This window comes from Orcinus orca, chromosome 11 (genome assembly GCF_937001465.1).
Source record: "Orcinus orca chromosome 11, mOrcOrc1.1, whole genome shotgun sequence".
In the NCBI taxonomy this organism is placed as follows: domain Eukaryota; kingdom Metazoa; phylum Chordata; class Mammalia; order Artiodactyla; family Delphinidae; genus Orcinus; species Orcinus orca.
The window spans coordinates 102,532,601-102,551,196 of NC_064569.1; the positions used below are offsets into that span (position 1 = coordinate 102,532,601).

Consider the following 18,596-nt stretch of genomic DNA (forward strand, 5'->3'; position numbering starts at 1 on the left):
GCTGCAGCCCTCACACCCAAGGAGCAGGGGCTTTTGCTCACATGGCTGCCCACGGCCACCCGAGCCCCTTGCATGCTGCCCAGCAGGATCTCAGCAATGCCCCCTCCCCACCCACACCAGGAACTGAGGGGAGGGGAGGCAACAGTAAAGCCACCCCAACTTGGGCCTCCTGCTGGCCATGGCCACTGGCCCTCAGGTGCCCTCAGGTTCACACGCGTCTGCATCTACTTAGACATGTGAATTCCAGGAGCACATATGTGCCACACAGCATAGGTGAACACACGGCTCCAGCCAGCTGTCCCCACGCTGCCACACCCACGGAAGATCCTTTGAGCCTCAGCACTTTCCAGGGTCGCCCCCCACTTCCAGGCTGAGCAGCTCTGACCATCGAGACCCCTTCCTTTGTCTCCAGGAGGCTCCGGCCCCAAGGCACTGCCCCCTACAGACAGCCCTCTGCGACCCAGGAGATCTGGAAACAGACACCCCCCCCCCAGGGGGGAGCTCTTACGGCACCCAGGTCCCCCATAGCGAGGTCCCAAAGGAGACCCAGGTTGCTGGGAGGGGGTAGGAGGACCAAGGAAGTCCAGCATGCTCTATCCAGACTCCTACACCCGTGGCTCACACACGTGCAGGCTTCCCACAAGGCGCGGCGTGTAGACAAGGGTCCCAGGCCAGGGGTGTGCGCTGCTGGCCGCAGTGGTGTTGGGAGGTGCCCCTCGTGGGAGTCTGGCGGGCCGAGGCGGGAGGGCAGGCGGGCTCAGGCCCCTCCTCGGGTCCGAGTGCGGCTGGCGAGCCGCATTCCCCTCACTGCTTAACGTCCAGGCTGCCAGGCGGCTGCGGTGGCTCTGGGGGCTTGAAGCTGAGGACTTCCTGGTAGGTGAGCTCTGCGAGGGGAGGAGGAAGGGTGAGCTCAGGCCTTCAGCAGCCCAGGCCCACCACCCTCCGAGAGCAGCCTTGGCCCATAGGCCCCTTCCCGGGCCTGCCCCGTGCTGCCCCCAAGCCTCTGCTGGACACACCCAACCCCAGCTCTACCTGACCCCCTAGAGTGGGGCTGGGGGGCCGTGTCGTGGCCTCGCTCAGACCACTCTCAAGAGAAACTGGAGCACTTCCTGCAGAAAACAGGCAGCGCTCAGCCTCTGGGGGACGCAGCCCTCAGGCCCACCCTTCCACTCCTCCACCGTGCGCTCCTTGGCCTCAACGCTTTCGTCGTAGGGCTCGGCCTCGGGCTCATCCTCGGGGTCGTGGTACTGGCTGAAGTAGGCATGGGCCAGGGCCTCGGCTGCACTGACCCTCTGGTCACTGTCCAGCACCAGCATCCGTCCCAGGAGGTCCACAGCTGCAGAGGGGCGGGGTGCAGGGCCGGTCATCTCCACAGCCAGGGCTAGACATGGAGCCCAGCCCGGACCCAGGGCCCATCCTCACCCAGGGGGTTGGCTCCATGGAAGATGCTCCTGAGGTCCTTCTGGGGCATGTGGGGCAGGGACTGGATGTAGGTCCGGGCCTAGGAGCACAGGGGAAGGGCCTGAGGGGCTGCTCGACGCCTGCCTAAGCCAGGCAGAGGCCTGCTGGGAGAAGCCCCCAGACTCAGTCTCTCCAGCAGGCCTGGCAAGGGCATACGCGGACCAGAGACCTCCCCGCTTTGGAGCTGGTGGCTACAGCACCTTGCCTGGCCCTACGTGCCTGCAGGTCCCGGGCCTGGTGCCGCTCCACTGTCCACGGCCAGGACACTGCAGGTGCCGAGGTTTTACCCTCAGTGTCCCTCACGCCTGGAATGTCTCCCCGGTTCACCTGTTTCCCCCTGAAGGGGTCAGCGCCTGCCTTGGGGTCTATTCCACTGTGACCCATGCTCCCCCCGTGGTGCCCCATCTATCCCCACAGCGCCCCTTCCTCCAGAGTGCGGGCGGGGGAGTGGCGGGTCAGCAGAGGGGGCTGGTGGCGGATGACTCACATGTTCCGACGATATCTTTGCCAGAACCTCAGGGCTGGGTGTGCCCACCACCTCCATGATGCGCTTCAGCTGGTCGATGTCTGCCTGGCTCAGGAAGTGCCCAACGGCCAAGCACGGACTCCCCCCGGGACCCCAAACCCCAGACCTTGGGTCACTGCCCAGAACATGCTCTCCTGCCGCTGGGGACGGCAGTGACCCCAAGGTGGCACGGTGTGGGGCAGAGGGGGCAAGACTGGCCAGAAAGGGCCAGAGCCCACCCCCCTCGACCCCCGCCCCACAGCAGGAGACCCTGGCTCACCCCTAACCTGCGCCAAGGATACAGTCATTTCCTGGGAAAAGGGCCTTTCCCTGGAGCAGCTCGGCCATGATGCAGCCCACAGACCAGATGTCCACTGTGGGAGGAGGCGTCTCCATCAGTCTGCCCACCCCAAGTCCCTCCTCAGAGAGCTGGGGGCTGGCTGCACTGCACCAGCTCAGCGGCCCCGCGCTCACGCTCAGGCCCAAAGCCAGCAGCCCCTCCTCTCTAGACACAACCCTGGGCAGGGGGAAGCGTCAGCCCAGGACCCACCGTGCTCTGCCTTTCTGAAGGTCTGTTTGTGAACGCAGGTCCCCCACCTGGCCTGTCCCCCAAGGTCCTTGGCCTCTGGGTCCCAGCCCCACCCCCTCCCCAGGCCCACCGGCCCCAAGGGGCTGCCCCACACGGGCTGACGTCACCTGTCTGGTTGTAGTGCATCCAGTTCAGCATGATCTCAGGGGCCCGGTACCAGCGCGTGGCCACGTAGCCAGTCATCTCCTCGTCCGCCTGGCGCGCGAGCCCGAAGTCCAGGATCTAGAGGCACCGCCAGGCGTGTCAGCGCCTCCGGGTCTCTGCCTCCCGGCCGGCCGACCCGCCAGCCCCTCCCCCAGCGGCTCACCCGCAGCTCGCAGTCCTCGTTCACAGCCAAGTTGCTGGGCTTCAGGTCCTGCAGGGCGGGCGCGGCGTGAGCGCAGGCAAAGCCGCCGCCGCCGCCGCAGGAGCCCCACGCCCCCCGTCGCGCGCGGCACCTACCCGGTGGATGATCCCCGCCGAGTGGATGTACTGCGAGGGGGAGACGGCGGGGGCGTCAGGTTCTGCCCCCTGCGCCCCCGCCCGCCCCCCGCTTCCGCGCCCACCTTCAGCCCGCGCAGCAGCTGGTACACGAGGAACTGAACGTGCTCGTCGCTCAGCGCCTGGCACTTGACGATGTTGTTCAGGTCGGCGCCCATCAGCGTGGTCACCAGGTACCTGGGTAGCGGCAGGGATGAGCACAGAGTCCCCACCCCGACCCCGCGCCCTCCCCGCCCCCGCGCCCTCCCCGCCACGGCCGCTCACACTTCGCTGAAGTCCTCGAGGGAGGTGGCCGGCGTGAACACGTCCAGCAGCCCGATGACCTGGGTGCAGAGGGCAGTCAGGGCTCGGCGGCCCGCGGGCGCCCCCCTCCCCCGGCCCGGCCGCCCCCAGCTCACGTTCTCGTGCTTCAGGTGCTTGAGCAGCCGCAGCTCGCGGTACGTCCTCCGCGCATGGATGAGCGACTGGAAGGGGCGCGACAGCTTCTTCACCGCCACCCTCTGGCGCAGCCGCGTGTCGTAGGCTGAGCTGCAAGGCGGCCTGTGAGGCCCAGCCTCGGTCGCGAGGTCCCCACAGGCCAGAAGGCCTCCGGCACCAGGAGGCGGTCTGAACACTCCCTCCAAGCCTCTCCCCTCCCTCCTGGAGTCCTGCACCTTCCTCCAGAGTCAGTTCACCCTCCACCCCACCCTCTGACCCCCAGCCTTCCCAGCCCACCTGGGAGCCCAGGGCAGGACCTGGATTTCTCCTGTCTCCTGGCCCCAGTGACTCTTGCCCCCAGCTCAGGGTGGAAATAACAGGCCAGGGAAACAGCCAGTGGCAGACAGCAGGCAGCACCCCCAGCTCCCCCATAGGCCAGGGGGTCTGGGGGGCCCCCTGAGGGGGTTCCAGAGTCACCTCCAAAGCCCCCAAATATCCAAAATATGGAGAAAAACCTGACCAAAGGGGTTTATTGCATCGTTATCTTTCACAGTGAGAAACTGGACAGCAGGAAATACCTAGCAGAGGGTGGTGCCTGGACCCACAGAATATTTCCCCTCGTGCAACCCCACTCCCCTGAGGTCTAGACCCTCAAGCCCCACACCCAGCTACTCTTCACAGGAGATGCCACACTCACGGGCATCATCCTCAAACACAAGTGGCCTGGTCGTCCAGTGGCCCCACTGCCCCTCGGGAAGGGATGCCTTCGCCCAGTGTTCCCTCTGGCTGCTGCCCCCCCCTTCCCTCCCACTTCATCTCCAGGATCCAGCCTCCCTCCAGAGTGAGTGGAGCCTCAGCCCACCTCCCATGCCCACGCAGCCCAGGGAGCAGCTCCTGCAGGACCTGGGGTGCTCATGGGCCCAGGCAGTGGTGGAGGAAAGTCCCTCCCCCATCCAAGTCACTGCTGGGGTGGGAAGTAGGGGAGTGGCTCTTCACGGGGTGCGTGTGCACGCTCGTGTGTGTGTGTGTGTGCGCGTGCGTGCGCGCGCAGCAGATCCTTTTGTGTCTGTACAGTCAACAAAGGACTGTGGGAATTGGCACCGGGTCACCAGCTTCCTCAGACATCAGAGGACGGAGGGAGCCCATCACCGGCATGGGGGCCCTGCAGAGCTAAGTGGTGGAGAGAGACCTCCCCTGGGGAGCCTGACTGTCCCTACGAGTTTCCAGAAGGCACTTCCAGCAAGGGCCCTGTCAGATCCCCCAGGGACCACTCACACATTGGCCCACACCCTCTTCCTGCCCTTGTGGTCTTTGACATGAAGATAGAGGCCTGTGGCTGGAATGGCTGGAATGGCCTGAGGTTCCTGATGGCTGGCCAGTGGCAGAGTGAGATCTGAGGCCAAGGGGACCCCAAACGTCTGCTCCAGGCTCCAGTGCTGGGCCTCGTAAGGGGGTCTGAGAAGTCCCACTCCCAACCTTCTGCAGGATCCTGGAGCAACACCCTGCCCCCAGGGGCCCTGCCTCCCCACACCCATGACCCCCGCAGTCACCCCGCATTTCACAGGTTCTGGGTTCTGGGGGGACACCTCTCAACGTCCACACCCACAGTCAGGCTCACTGTCAACACTGCAACTGCAGCCTGGACTGTCCGCAAGCAAGCCCCTTGCCACCCAAAGCCCCCTCCGGCCTCCACCCCACCAGGTCCAGAGGCCTCCCCCGGCCCCACCCTCCCTCCTGTCTGGGCTCCAGGGCCTAACTGCAGGCTGCGTGTGAGCTCTCTTGGTTGGGGCAAAAATGGGGTGGGGTGTAGACGCCCCCTGGGGGGGATGGTAGGCGTCTCTGATCAGGCCTAAGCCCCATTCGGAGCCTGAGATCCCTTGGAAAATGGGGCAGTGGACTGGACCCACGGGGGAGCTTGAGGTCGTTCTTAGGTGAGGGGTCTTGCCCCCCAGCCCCCAATCTGGGCTCTTCCTTTTCAAACAGAGCTACCCACCCTGGGGTGGGGGTACCTGCCGGAGCCCAGGGCTGCCTGGCCCTTGACCGGGGGCACCCCCGATGCATGCTCAGACATCAAGGGGCCCGGGGGACCTGCCCGCCCTTTCGCCAGCTGTGACGCCGCAGGATTCGGGCCCGGAGGGGGACGCTCCGGGTTGGAGGGGAGGGAGGACGACCCCTCTCCCGCCGGGGAGAGGCTCGGGTAGGAAAGTTTCCCTCACGCCCCCACCCCCCATTCATTCCTCGGATCTGCGTAAGGCCCGGGGGCGGAGGCAGGGCGAGCCCCTCCCCACGGCGGGAACCCCGCACGGGCGGGGAGGGGGCGCGCGCTCAATCCCCCCGCCCTTGCCCCGTCCCGCCCCTACCAGACGGAGCCGTAGGCGCCCGAGCCCACCGGGCGCAGCCCTTGCAGCCGCTGCGGCACCTCCCACACCGTCTTGTTCAGCTCCTGCCGATAGAAGCCGGCGCGCGGGCCCGACATGTCCAGAGCGGCCGCAGCTCGGCCCGCGCCCCGCCCTGCGCCCCCCGCCCCGCGGAGCCCGAGCCGGAGGCCGGAGGCGGAGCGGAGCGGGGCGGAGCCGGGGAGGGGGTTCCCGCAGACGAACGCGCGGCTTCCTGCCCCTCCGCGGCGGCGGTCGAGCGGAAACCGGCCTTCCCGGGGCGGGGTGGGGAGGTGGGGGGAAGGGGATGCCGTGGAACGACTTACCGCCCACCTCCCGGGGTCCACGCACTTCCCCAATGTCCGCCGCGTGGGTCCTCGGCGCGGCACCGCCCGGACCAGGCCGCCACCACCTCTCAGGACTCAGCTCCCCGCACCCTCCCCTGCCGGCACAAACGCCGGCACCGCCCCGCTGTCCACCTCCCGTCCCCGCATCCCGCCATCCGCCTAGTCCGGGTCCTGCGGTTAATGCGCCTTCAACCTGCTCTGGTCCGTGCATCCCTACTCTCCTCTCACCCGCACCGCACCTCTTCCCCCAGCGTGCTCCCACAGAAATGAAGGTAGAATCCTCTAAATCAAAGAAGCCAGGGACAAGCCGTGGGAGGTATTTTTTATCAGAATAGAAAATGCCCCCTAATAAAAGCTAGGCATTTGCTTGCATAGGGCCCGTCCGCCGCGGGCAGATGTAAGTGCCTTGGATCCTGGGTCAGCCTGCCTTCCCTCCCCCGTGGAGGCCATCCGGCCTTGGCGGTGTGCTTCGCTTCCCAGTAACCCTTCCACGGTCTGCTGTGGCGTCCTGCACGGGCTGGCTCCGGGGCTGGGCCCTGCTGCCCCTTGGGAGAAGCGTGACTGCCGGGCCAGGCCCGGAGACCAGCCCTCAGGACCAGGGACAGCGGCGGCACCAGGGGCCTTTGGGGTGTTGGGCCCATAAGAAGCTCTCCCCAGATGGGTCCTCTTTGGGGCCTGGTACCTTTCCTCCTTCTGAAACAGCTCCCTCAGCTGTGAACTCTTCGAGGAAGCCCACCCTGACTTTCCTAGGTCCTGCGGGGCTCCCCTAGTTGGAAACCACCGTTCCCCGAGATCGGTGAACTCTGCCCAGCACCGCACATTTCCTCTCTCCACCTGGAAGGTGTAGTTCGCACAGGCGGCAGAAACTGTGAAGGGGCCTGTTCCCTAGTTCAGCATCTGTCTAGAGCTCTAGGTCAGAGTGATTATTCCTACTTCCCACTTAAAGTGACAGTGGTTCAGAGAGAACATTGCCTGGGATATAAATACCTCCTGACCCTCCACCCTGCAGAAGCAGTGGGTAGAGGTTGGGCTGCCCCCTCCCAGGAGAGGGGGAAATCAGGCTGAGGTCCCAACCTTCCACTTTTCTGAAACAAACTAAAACCTGAGTTTTTATGTGAAATCTCCTGATACTCAAATATTGATAACCAAATTAAAATAAAACATGTCAACACAGTACCAGGCAAACGGACACTTCTGCCTGGCAAATCCGGACCCTGGGGGGAGCCCAAAAGTGAGAAAGGAAGCAGGGTCCCAGTCCCAGCTGCTCCGGCCTCAGTTCCCTCTCTGGGAGCCAGCAGAGGTCGGCGGGGATGGGGTGAGGACGCCGGTGTCCCTTCCCCCAGCCGCCCCACCCGGGGCCTCCTCGGGGCCTCACGCTAGGGGCACTTTCCCGGCAGCCCGCCGGGCGAAGCAGCCGAGGTTTTGTGCGGAGTTAATGGAGCTTCAGCTAAAGCAGGGAAAGAGGAGGCGGGAGGGAGCAGCGGGGCCGTGGGAACCGGCCGCGCTGCAGGGAGGGGCGGCCTTTGTCCCTCTCCCCCATGGGGGCAGGGGTGTCTGTCGACCCGGAATCCCAGCTGCGAGTGGTCAGCGCTGACCAGAGGGGAGCGGCCTCACTGCCCTGCTCAGCGGTCACACACCACACTGAGACCCTCCCTCAGCGTTCAGCAAACCTGCCCTGGGCACAGGGGCGCCCGCAGTGTGCCCCGCTGCCCCGGCAGATCAGTCTCGGCCAAGTTGCCCTCTGGAGGGGAGGGGGCTGTGATACTGCAGGGGAATGACCAGGAAGGATTCCCCGTGGTGGTGGGGTGGCAGGGGGAGCACAGTCAGAGCCCCCAGAGGTGACAGCAGTGATGCTGGGCCAGCTTCCAGACGGTCCTGCCTCTCAGGACTTAGCCTGACTTGAAGACCAGAATGGAGAGTGGCGGCCATGGGTGCAGGGCCGTGGCAGGCTGGGCAGCGAGCACCGACAGGATTTCAGATTTTTATTCGCAGTGTTGTGTGTTTTCACAGCGTTATCCCGGCCGGCAGGTCGAGGACTGAGCCTGGAGGGAGGGTGGTGTGGATGGAGGGCAGCCAGGAGTGGCAGGCCTTGCCAGTGGGTGTGCAGATGGGGCACGGATGGGGCGGCACGGAATAGCCTCCTATGAGCCCTGGGTCCCCGGAACCCCCCCCCCGCCTCCTTCCACTCTCTACTGCGATTCACAGCTACCCCTAAGTACCAAGATGCCCCCACCCTCCGTGTCCACTGTCCCCTCTCCACAGGTCCAGGCCATCCCCTCTTCAGCCCCACACTGGTCTCCTGGCTGCACTTCTCCCTGAGGTCAGAACGAGCTTCCTAAAATGCTATCTGGCCCTGTCACAGGGGCCCCATGATTTAGGTGAGGTCTCCTGCTCTTAACAAGCAAGCAGGGTGTGGTCCTGGGCTGTTTTCTGCAATTTGGAAGGAAAGGTCATCGAGGTCGCTGGTCACCTCCATCCCTGCATCTCCCCACTCCCACTGCATTGGGAGGAAAGTGGGAAGTGGAAAGTGAAGAAGGCTGGGTCACCCCTTGGTCTGCCAGCCTCCTGCCCACCCCCGTGCACCCAACATTCATGCCGTTTCTTCACTGGCCCCATGAAAGCATGGCCCCTGGATCCCTTCACACTCCTGTCCTCCGAGGGGGAAGGGAACCCCACCTGTTAGACCCACAGCAGAAGGTGGGCTCACTGACTCTTCTCCATCTCATGCCTGGCCGAGGAGCAAGTGGCCCACGGGGGTCCAGTCTAGAAGCCAGGCCTCCAGGTTCCTGCTCCCCCTGCCCCCGCTCCCCCCAGGGTGAACACTCCCAGACCATGCCGCCCCTGCTCTGGTTTAGAAGTACCTTGTTCAGATCTCCTGCCCATCTGGGTTTCTGGTCACACTGTCATTTCAGGGGCCCTGGGGTGGGGGACGTCAGCTGTTTGCCTAGTACCCCTTCCATGTGGGAGGGGTGTTCCACGTGGCTCAAAACGGGCTGTCCCTGTACAGAAGTGGCTTATGATCGAGGCCAAGCCCATTGAGACTTCTCAGCCACAATGGTGTGCCCCAAGTGGAGGAGACACAGGCTGGGGTGCCCTGCCACCAGCGTCCCAGGTGTCTGAGAATAAAGGAGCATGTGTTGGGAAGAAGTTCAGATAGATGGAACCCAAAGACATGTGAGCACCTGGATCCAGCCATATCTGAAGCTGGACCCCTTCGCTTGCCTTTACGGAGCCACTAAATCCCTTTTCTGCTAGGGTTGGTATTCTTGGAACACAAGGGCTCCCTCAAGGAAGGCCCTCTCTGCCGCCTTTACTGCTGTGTCCCTAGTGCCCAGGACCACGCGTGTTGAGTGAACGAGTGAGGGGCCCAACGCGCTGGTGCTACGTGTGCGCGCGCACGCGCACGCCCGTGTGGTCACGGTACATGTGCCTGACTGGCCACAGAGGAGCGCATCTCACGGCTCCTGCCCTGTGTGCAACACGGGGGTTGGGAGCAGTCTGCCTCCCCACATGGCCTGCCTCCGGGACAAGCCCCTCCTTCCTACAACAAAGGTGCCTGGGACCCCAGGAGGAGCTGACCCTAATGGCCCCACAGCCTCGAGCAGGGGGACACAGGGCCTCCCTCCAGGAACCACCGTGTCCAGTGGGGTCTGCACCCAGTAGGGCCTTACTAAATGTGTGCTGGGTGGACCACACCTGTGAGGCACCGCACCTCAGGAAGGAGAAAACAGGTCCCTGAGAGCTCGCGCCACGCCCACCCCTGCCACCACCTGGCGCCCAAGCGGGCCCAATCCCGCACCGTGGGGGGCGGGGCCGCCGCCCTGTGCCCTTGGAACCCCCACCTGCCTCGGGATCACTTTCAGTGCTGGGGTGCACCAGGATGTGCCTCTGGGAGAGGTTCGCACCCCAGCGCTCACCTCCCAGCCCTGACCACCGTCCTGTCCTGCTGGGGCAGCAGGAAGGCGTGGACTCGGCCGAGCTGGTGGCCGTGGGGAGCCAGGGACTGTGGGGTGGGTGCGCGAGGCCACACGGGCCCACCTTCAGGTGAGCATCTGGGGCCAGAAGTGCACAGGAAGGGAGGCCGTGGGCAGGACAGGCCCGGTACCAAAACGGGGCAGGTGTGTAGGGACGGCGGGTCGGCAGCCCCGGGAAGAACCCAGCCAACCAGCAGAGTGAAAAAGACAGCTGTGCTTGATTGACAATTAACAGGATTTACAAAAAGGGTTGCGGGTGTCCTGGCGGAGCTGCTCCCGGCCCCCCGGACCTGGGCAGGGCCTCTAGGTCAGCCTGTCTGACAGGCCGGGACCCTGATCCCCAGTCTGCTGGGTCCCTTCTGGCCGCCTGGGCCTCGACGTCTGACGTCCAGCTTGACCTTTGAGGTGGGGCCTGCAGCACGGAGTCCCCCGGGAGTGCCAGTGCCCCGCAGGGCAGGCCAGCGAGGTCAGGAAGGCATCGTACCACTTTTCTGCCCCAGTCCAGGTAGGGCAGACGGACAGAGTCTGGGCACTAGGTCCTGGGGGCCGAGGGCACTCAGACCTCACCCCAAAAGGCCCAACCCAGGTATCTGAGGCGGCTGCTGGTGCCTGGGGAGGGGGGCTGAGGCCCGACTGCCCCCAGCAACCCAGCGTGGCGCCAGGGACATAAGGCACGTTTTCGAATCACTCAGGAGGCTTGAAGGAGACACCCCCGATGCTGGTTCTGCAGGAGGGAACTGGTGCTGGTGGGCGCCCGGCACTATTGCTCAGGAGAAGGGTGCTATGAGGCTACAAATGCTGAGGTGGGGGCCCCCCTGCCACGCACACACTCGGAAGCCCGGGGGCTCTTCCTCTGCCAGAGAGAGAAGGGCTGAGTCCTGCCCGCTTGGCCGTGCTCCCCCGGGGCCGCCCAGCGCCCGGCAGTGGGTGTCACACACCTGTGTCCCGAGACCATGACGGTGGAGGTCGCAGTCAGAGGTCCGTGACCTTGTTCTCAAGCGCAGCCGCGATCTGCTGCAGGCGGAAGGCCAGCTGCATCTTCTGGGCGGCGGGATCCTCCTCCAGGGCGTTGATGATCTGAGGAGGGGTCACGTCAGAGCACAGGCCAGGGTCAGGGTCAGGGTTAGGGTGAGCACGGCCGTCCTGGAAGGACCGGACCCCTACCTCGTCGTAGTACTTCTGCGTGTACTGGTAGAGCTGGTGCAGGGCCACGAGGGTGTTCAGGGAGTCCGTGTGCGCCTGGGAGGGTGGCGGAAGGGCTGCGTGACCCAGGGACAGGAGGCTGTCTCCCAGTGGAGCAGGCAGACGCGAAGGGTCCCCCCGGCAGTCGTGACACGCACAGCCACAGCACACCGCGGACAGAGAGCCTCCCACCCATGCAGACCCACGGCAGGCGGGGCTGGCTCAGAGCTGCTCGCGAGCCCCACCGCCCCCCAAGCCCCCTCGTCTGCGCCTCTCCTTTTTCCCCCGTGGGCACAACTTTGCCCGCCCCCCGTGCAGTCTCCTGGCCCGCGCAGCAGGGCCTTCCGGGGGGGCAGGGGTGGTGGAGGGCTAATCCTGGGGGGGGCTCAGCTTGTGGGTCCCCTGTGCCACCCTTACCCGGGAAATCTCTGCCAGGTGTGTGTTCATGTCCTGGTCGCTGACCTGCACCATCTGTCTGATCCCCTTGTAGTAGCTGTGAGGGGAGGGGGAGTTACACAGGGTGGGCCGCAGGGGGCGGGTACCGGAACGGTGGGGGGGGGGGCGGTGGCTCCCGGACGCTGGACCCGAAGCTACCCACGGGCCCCACCTCCTGATCACAGGCCTGCACCGCCCGGGGGCCCCGCTGGGTGGGGGCTGAGGGTGGGCAGCCAGGCTCTGGCCTCGTTGGGGGGTGGGGGGGACTCACTCCTCCACCATCTTCTTATAGGTGGAGATCTCCTTGGCGTAGAGTAGCTTGTTGCTGGGAGAGTCCTGTGGGGGTCAGAGCCAAGTGACACCCAGGCCGAGACACCTGCACGCGCTCAGGATACCCAGAGAAAGAGGGGTGTGCGGGGGATGGGGGTCCAACGGCGGTAGCTGCCCTACCTATCCACAGACCTGACGGTGTTTTCGTCATTTTGTGATTAATAGTAAAACTCACTTGTTCTCTCTCACGGAAGGGAAGGAGCTCGGGGTCCCAGGCTGCCACAGGTCCACTGCCCAGGGGGCCTCCCTCCGCCCCAGGTACCCTGCACCTGTCTTTCTACTGAGCTCCAACCCCCGCTGTGCAAATCCACGCCCCAAAGCGACCTCCTCACCTGCACCACAGCCCCCTCCCCTGATGCTTCGCGCTGCCAGGAAGCGGGCTGGGCCGCCCGCAGCTGCACTTACGCGGCTCAGCTTGTGCTCTGTGCGTGTGCAGGCGTCCATGAAGGTCTGTGCGATGACCGACAGGGAGGCGTCCACCACCTCGTGGACGTGCACGTCAAAGATGAAATGGGGGTTCTTGAGGATGTTCACCCAGAACCGGAGAGGTAAACTGAGGCGGGACGACAGGGTGTGAGGGGCCGCCGAGGCCTGGAGCAGGGCGGGCGGGGCGGGTGGAGGCACGGAGCCCACACCTGTTGGTCTTCCAGATGTGGATGGTGTCCTCGTCCTTGATGTCGTGCTTTTCTGCCTGCTCGTCCAGGAAGTCGAAGAAGTACTTGACTGCAGGCGGCACCGCGTGGCCAGGCGCCAGCACGCTCTGGAAGAAGTTGTCCACGAACTGCTGCAGTGTGCCCTGCGGGGCGGGAGCGGGGCTCAGCGCGTCCCACTGGCGCCGTCCCAGGTCTGCCTCCCACACGCCCTCCGCGGCCCACCTTGACCGAGAGCAGGCGGGTCAGGTAGATCTCGGTGATGGCCTTGGTGCGCTCCTTTTCCTTCATGCTGCCACGCTTGGACTTGCCTTCGTCCACCTCGTCCGTTGGCCGCACCAGGTGCCACACCCGGTTCTCCTCCTCCAGGAGGGCGTGGCCTGTGGGGGAGGGGGGTGCTGAAGGACGAGGACCGGGGCCCGGGGCCTGGGTCCCACGCCGGGCTCACAGCTCCCCCGAGACGGCGGCATGGGGCGGACGCTGGCTCACGATGACCTCCAGAGGCCAGAGGGGCCCGGACAAGGGGAAGGGACTCACGCTCCCCAGGCAGGTCCTGCTGGCTGTCCTCAGGCTGCTGGGAGACCCCCACCTTCGACAGGATAAGAGTGGCCCCATCCCGGACCTGGGGAACAGAGTCATGAGGGCGGCCCGCCTGCCCCGCCCTCAGCAGGGGCTTCGGCCCGCCCGGCCGCCACACTCACGTTGTAGTGCATCAGCGTGTTGACGCGCTTCCACCGGCCCTCCCGCTGAGAGGTCAGGTCCAGGTCTGACAGGATCTGGGCTGTGGACCCAGGACGCCACTCTGTGGGAGGACACAGCCCAGCTCCTGGAACCCGGCCACAGCCCACCCTGTCCGGGCCTCCTCTCGCTATCCCCCACCCGACCTGGCCGACTGGGCTTCCACGGGCACAGAGCCAGGCACACGAGGGTGGTGCTCACCGAGGACCACACTGTCAGCCTTGGGCCAGCGGGAGCAAGGCTGCGTGCGGTACACCTGGTCAATGATCTTCTCCTTGACCTGGGAGATGGTGTCACAGTTGAGGACCTTGACAGGGATGGCGTCGACCCCTTCGTCCTGGACGATCACGCTCACCATCTGCCAGGGGACACAGAACGAAGGGCCAGTTGGGGAGGGGCCCTCGCCCTCGCTCGCCCCAAACCGGGGGCAGTCTTGGGGCTCCCCCCAAGTGGCGACACCCTCAGGTGGAGGAGTGGTGGTGGGGATCCTGAGCCCCTTCAGCACCCAGGCCTCACCCTTTCCTGCGTGCCATGGCTCAGCAGGACAGAGGGCAGAGGACTGCTCACTTCTAGGTATCACGCAACACACAGGCGTCACGGGGGCACACACAACATGTACCACCTCCACACGCGCACGAGTTTACCACCACTCACTTGGTGTGCCCAGGCCCCTCAAATGCCTGCAGCAGGCCCGGGCACCCAGGAGGCAGCTGGCTTGGGGTCATGACACTTAGATCCTCTCTCCAGTGACCCACGAGCCTGCTGGAGACCCATGACCCAGGCCCCTCCCTGAACACGGGTGGGCCCAGCACGGGGAATGGGTTCTAATGCAAGTCCACGAAGGAGGCGAGTGGCATCAGCTTCTGGTCCTGAGGCTGGCCTGGAACCCGGCCCCTGAGGTCTCCCAGCAGCCCGCCCAGCCCCAGGGGCTCACCAGGGGTGCATACTCCACGTCATCCCCCAGCAGCCCTGTGTCGTTGAGGGTGTATTTGGCTTTCTTCTGCACAGCATCCACCGGCCCCTTCTCCACCTGATGCTTGATGGCCTTGAAGAGCTTGTACAGCGGCTCCCCTGCGCTGTCCTACAGCAACACGGGGCGGCTGAGCCACGGTGGGACTGATCGTGCCAGGGTGGGAAGCAAACCCGTCCAGGTGGAGCTGGGCCGCAGGGAGGTGGACATTCGGGGGGTACAGCACCACCTCGTCCCTCCCCACCCCCTGGCAGGGCTGTGTGGAGCCCACCTTGAGATACTGGTACAGGCAGATGGACATCCAATTAGACAGCATCCTCTCCACCACTGTCTCAGACCTGGAGATGCAGAAAGGCCTTGTGTTGAGGGGCCCTTTAGTGCCCCTAGGATCAGCTGGCTCTTCCAAGTACCCAGACCACCCTCAGAGCAGCCCAGCCTCCGTCCAGGCCAGAGTCTCCGTCAGTCTGTACATTTACTGCCTGCAGTGACCAATCTCCCAGCCCCCTCAGGGTGGGCCTTTCATCTTCCACCCCATCCTACAAAGGGCTGATGAGAAGGGGGAGCAGATAAGTGGCCAGCACAGACCACCTGCCAGCAGCGATGCCCCCCCGCCATCCCTCTGCCCTACTCACTGGCACTGGCTGTACTTGCTGGCAAACCAGGTGCCTGGACAAGCCTGTGCTGCCCCACTGCCACCCCCTAACACCCCCCACCGCGGCCTCTGCCCTTCCCCACACACCTGCGCAGCATCAGCTTGGGGTTCTTGGCCACCACATACTGCTCCATGAGCTCCAGGAAGAGCGTGCGCATGATGTCCGTGTAGTACTCCAGCTTCCCGTGCAGCGCCACCGTCAGCAGCGACGCAAAGTAGACCTTGGCGCGGGCCGAGAACTCCCGCTGGTTCTCCAAGGTGTGGATGAACTGTGGGGGAGGCCGGTCAGAGCCCCGCCCCGCCCCGCCCCCTCGCCCCAGAGGCCCCGCCCCACGCCCCAGAGGCCCCGCCCCGCTCACGTTGATGAGGAAGCACTTGCTGTTGAGCAGGTTGGAGAACTGGTAGAGTGCCTGCTCCACCAAGGGCCGCCGTGACTCAGGGATGTCCAGCTTGCCCGTGATCATCACGTCCTTGTCGCCGTCCTTGGAGGGCAGGAAGAAGACGCGGTCGGTGTAGGTTTTGTAGTCCAGCACGGGGATGCCTGCCTCGTGCACGTCGTTGGTCTGGTCCTCCATCTCAATCATCAGGTCTGCAGGGAGGTCGTGGTGAGGCATCCGCCCACCGGCAGCCCCCCTCCTCCGTCCCTCCCAATGCAGCCTCTTCCGAGCCCTCCTCCCCCGGGACCTGCAGGACGGCCCCGACCTGTGAACTCCTTCTTGCAGCGGTCACGCACGCTCTCCTCCAAGCCCTCCAGCTGGGACTTGATCTTCTCGTACTCGCGCTCTGCCTGTTGGCTCTTCCTCCTGGGGGCACAGGGAAGCTCCTGGGACCTGGCCTGGATTGTGCTGGCCGGTGGGTGTGGCCAAGGGGCTGAGGCTGCCAGGGGAGAGGCTCACCAGTAGCAGTAGACAGACACGGCGATGACGGCCACCATGGGCACGATGACCAGCGGCAGGATGAGGCTGAGCGGCACGTCACTCACACGCGTGTCATACTCCACGCGGCCCAGCACCCACTCCCGGGAGCCAAACTTCACCTGCGTGGAGAGGCGGAGTCAGCAAGGACAGGTGCGTGGCCGAGACCACGAGAGCCCGGTGCCCTGTCCCCTCCCTGCCCCCACCCTACACGCACAATGAACTCAGGCAGGTTGTGGGTCGTGTCCCGCTTCTGCCGCCGCTTGGGAGGGGGCTGCACCTCTGGGGGCTCACAGTACAGATCGGTCTCCGTCAGGGTCTTCATGACGCACCGCTCGGCACCCACGAAGGCCTCGGCCTCGTGAATCGTCATCGCCTTGTTCAGATTGGTGCCCTGGGGGGCGGGGGATGGGGCCACAGTGCCCAGGAGGGGTTCAGGGATGCCCCGACCAGCTCAGCCCAGACCTTGGGCTGCTCCCCTACACGCACCCGCTCAGGACCTGACCCCGGGGCTGCACTGGTCCTCACCCGCGCGTGAATGAGCTTGTTGACCTGCTTCTTGACGCCCCCTGTGAAGTTCTCGAAGGTGGGGTCGGCGACGTACTCAAAGGCACCAGCCTCAGTCCTGAGCAGGGCTTGGTGCCCATCCATCTGAATGAGCGCCGTGAGGTTGTAGGCCTCGGGCTCCTCGGGGACGGCCGGGGACAAGAACACGACCTTGGAGTCACTGCAGAACACGTACTCCCTGCCCACGACCTAAGAGCCGAGGCAGGACCGTTAGGCCACTTGGCACAGGCTGCATCCTGCCCTGGCGTGTCCCCAGCAGCGGGCGCCGACTGACCGTCACGGGCTGCAGGGCTCCGGCCTCCCGCCGCCGCCTCCAGGACTGCAGGGGCTCGGCTATGACCACCATGGCGAATTTCTGGATCAGGCTGAAGCCCTGTCCTGTGACGTTGATGCTCCGGCCACCACTGGGGGGCAGGGAGGGGGATGGTGCCTGAGTGGGCACACCTGGGCAAGGGAGGTGCCCAGCCAGCTCCAGAGCAGGTGGCCTGCAAGGCTGTGTCCCCGCCCCCACCCTGCTTTTGGATACCCTTGCAGGTGTGTGCAAGCCCAAACCTGCTGCAATGGCAGGGGCGGGGGGTGGGGTGGGGTGTGTGTGCTCAGAGCACGTGACTGAGCACCGCCACCCTGGACTGTCAGAAGCAGGGCTGGGCTGGGTGGCGGGGGGAGGTGGAGGCGGGATGTCGGGCCTGCCCGACCTGGGAGTACAGTGGGGATTTTTGGAGGCCTCCTCCTGTCACCCAGACCAGCTCTGCCATATCCTCACAAGCCCAGTGAGAAGAGGGCACCTGCGAAATAGCTAGATGGGGTGGGTGTGGCCAGCAGTGTGGGAGTGGGGGGCACCTGCCACGGGGGGGGGAAGAGGTCTCACCTGACAAAGCTTCGCAGCGGCTCGAAGGCCCGCAGGACTGGGTTCTCACGGTAGGTGAAGGTGACGCCAGGGCTGGGCACTTCGGAGCCCCCATAGTAAATCTTCAGGGGCAGCTCTCCCGGAGCTGCCTGGGGGCCGGTGACACACTGAAGCTGTGCCCCAAACTGCGTCCTGGGGGTGGGGATCGCCAGTCAATGCCAGCCCCACCCTGGGACCGCCCGCAGCCCCAGGCCAGTGGGTCAGTGGGTCTGGTTGGTTCCACTGCCCCCTCCAGGATAGACACAGGGTCACGGCCAGAGGGCCCTCACCCTGTCCCCAGGACCAGGGCAGACCAGGATTTGGCGGCCTGTGGGTGACACCCACACTTTACAAGGGATGTCATTGAGGGTCACCCGCATGTCTTCCTCAGAGCCTGTGTCCAGGTGGGTACCATTGATGGTCAACATGGTGCCGCCCGCCTGTGGCCCCTGCTTTGGCTCCACACTGAGGGGCTGGGGCTGCTAGAAGAGAAAAGCAGGGACATTTGACTCAGGGCTGGGGCGGCAGGGCTGGGGCGGCAGGGCTGCGGCCCTCCCTCCCGGGCCTCGACTGGGCCATGACCGTTGTCAGAAAGAGGCAGGGGCACAGCCTCGCCTCACCCCGAGTCAGCGCATGGCCCCCCAGATCCCACCCACATTTGTCCTGACCTGCAAGAGCCACCTGCCGGGCGCTTACCTGATAGGTGAATTGGACATGGGGAGGCGAACGGCCGAGCTTCCCGCTGATGTCCACCTCGACGCCCCCCGTGAAGGGCGCCTCTGCAGCCTCGATGGTGCACACGATCCTGCATGGGTGGCAGGCAGGTGGGCACACTCTGTGTGTGTGCAAGCCCTGGGCACCCACGCATACCTGCACCTTGTCCTTCCTCTCCATCCCCCCAGTCCCCCGGCCCCCCAGGGTAGGGCCTGGCCCAGCTCGGAGGGCCCAGGTTGCCCACTCACCGGGTGGACACGGAGTAGCGTTCTGGCTCAAAGGCACAGTTCCGGCCAGCCACGGTGACCCTCTTCACGTCGTCTGCTCTGACCCCCAGATTTGACCCAAGGATGGTGACGCGAATGCCTCCGCCGAGCGGACCGGTCTCAGGCTGGATCTGAAATTGGCAG

At 65.1% G+C, this 18,596-nt stretch overlaps 2 protein-coding genes and 1 long non-coding RNA gene across 20 annotated transcripts in view; 1 reads left to right on the top strand and 2 right to left on the bottom strand.

The window, feature by feature from the left end:
* Positions 1-518: 518 nt before the first annotated feature.
* Positions 519-6,385, bottom strand: LOC101287833 (mitogen-activated protein kinase 11). Of its 6 annotated transcripts, XM_004279610.4 has the most exons (12): positions 5,813-5,946; positions 3,434-3,563; positions 3,300-3,358; positions 3,101-3,212; positions 2,997-3,026; positions 2,863-2,910; positions 2,663-2,777; positions 2,269-2,340; positions 1,949-2,028; positions 1,423-1,501; positions 1,163-1,336; positions 519-884 (listed from the first exon to the last, which is right to left on the bottom strand). In XM_004279610.4, the coding sequence occupies exons 1-12, from the start codon at positions 5,926-5,928 to the stop codon at positions 805-807; spliced, it is 1,095 nt and encodes a 364-aa protein (XP_004279658.1). In that variant the 5' UTR covers positions 5,929-5,946; the 3' UTR covers positions 519-804. The 6 variants fall into 6 exon arrangements, with proteins under 6 accessions (XP_004279658.1, XP_049550550.1, XP_033261265.1 ...); XM_049694593.1 differs by adding an exon at positions 6,154-6,385 and having other exon boundaries at positions 519-1,336; positions 2,997-3,212; positions 5,813-5,895; XM_033405374.2 differs by having other exon boundaries at positions 519-1,336.
* LOC125960489 (uncharacterized) lies at positions 6,333-7,348 on the top strand. Its single transcript, XR_007470204.1, has 2 exons — positions 6,333-6,446; positions 6,550-7,348. It is a non-coding gene; the product is annotated as an uncharacterized LOC125960489 (long non-coding RNA).
* A 2,994-nt stretch (positions 7,349-10,342) lies between these two features.
* Positions 10,343-18,596, bottom strand: part of PLXNB2 (plexin B2) — a 29,637-nt gene continuing 21,383 nt past the window's right edge. For 10 of the 13 annotated variants that reach the window (XM_004279612.4, XM_049694574.1, XM_033405330.2 and 7 more), the window contains 23 exons: positions 18,435-18,583; positions 18,169-18,277; positions 17,818-17,954; positions 17,455-17,625; positions 16,861-16,990; positions 16,548-16,775; positions 16,237-16,413; positions 16,002-16,141; positions 15,808-15,908; positions 15,465-15,694; positions 15,193-15,374; positions 14,725-14,791; positions 14,418-14,564; positions 13,685-13,841; positions 13,447-13,547; positions 13,283-13,367; positions 12,971-13,125; positions 12,731-12,891; positions 12,501-12,648; positions 12,037-12,101; positions 11,748-11,823; positions 11,313-11,387; positions 10,343-11,225 (listed from right to left, as the gene is read on the bottom strand). In XM_004279612.4, coding sequence (XP_004279660.1) covers positions 11,121-11,225; positions 11,313-11,387; positions 11,748-11,823; positions 12,037-12,101; positions 12,501-12,648; positions 12,731-12,891; positions 12,971-13,125; positions 13,283-13,367; positions 13,447-13,547; positions 13,685-13,841; positions 14,418-14,564; positions 14,725-14,791; positions 15,193-15,374; positions 15,465-15,694; positions 15,808-15,908; positions 16,002-16,141; positions 16,237-16,413; positions 16,548-16,775; positions 16,861-16,990; positions 17,455-17,625; positions 17,818-17,954; positions 18,169-18,277; positions 18,435-18,583 — 3,096 coding nt within the window. In that variant the 3' untranslated portion in view covers positions 10,343-11,120. The remainder of the gene's footprint in view (positions 11,226-11,312; positions 11,388-11,747; positions 11,824-12,036; positions 12,102-12,500; positions 12,649-12,730; positions 12,892-12,970; positions 13,126-13,282; positions 13,368-13,446; positions 13,548-13,684; positions 13,842-14,417; positions 14,565-14,724; positions 14,792-15,192; positions 15,375-15,464; positions 15,695-15,807; positions 15,909-16,001; positions 16,142-16,236; positions 16,414-16,547; positions 16,776-16,860; positions 16,991-17,454; positions 17,626-17,817; positions 17,955-18,168; positions 18,278-18,434; positions 18,584-18,596) is intronic. The other 3 variants (XM_049694578.1, XM_049694576.1, XM_049694577.1) reach the window with 3 other exon arrangements.

Bases quoted from the DNA above. Each gene is read 5' to 3' on its own strand.
- LOC101287833 (XM_033405371.2), bottom strand. From the start codon at position 3,884: ATGGGGGAGCTGGGGGTGCTGCCTGCTGTCTGCCACTGGCTGTTTCCC. The intron at 2,341-2,662 runs GTGACGTCAGCC...CTCCTCCCACAG, and splicing joins GATGCACTACAACCAGACAG to TGGACATCTGGTCTGTGGGC. The intron at 2,029-2,268 runs GTATCCTTGGCG...TGAGCCAGGCAG, and splicing joins CCTTTTCCCAGGAAATGACT to ACATCGACCAGCTGAAGCGC.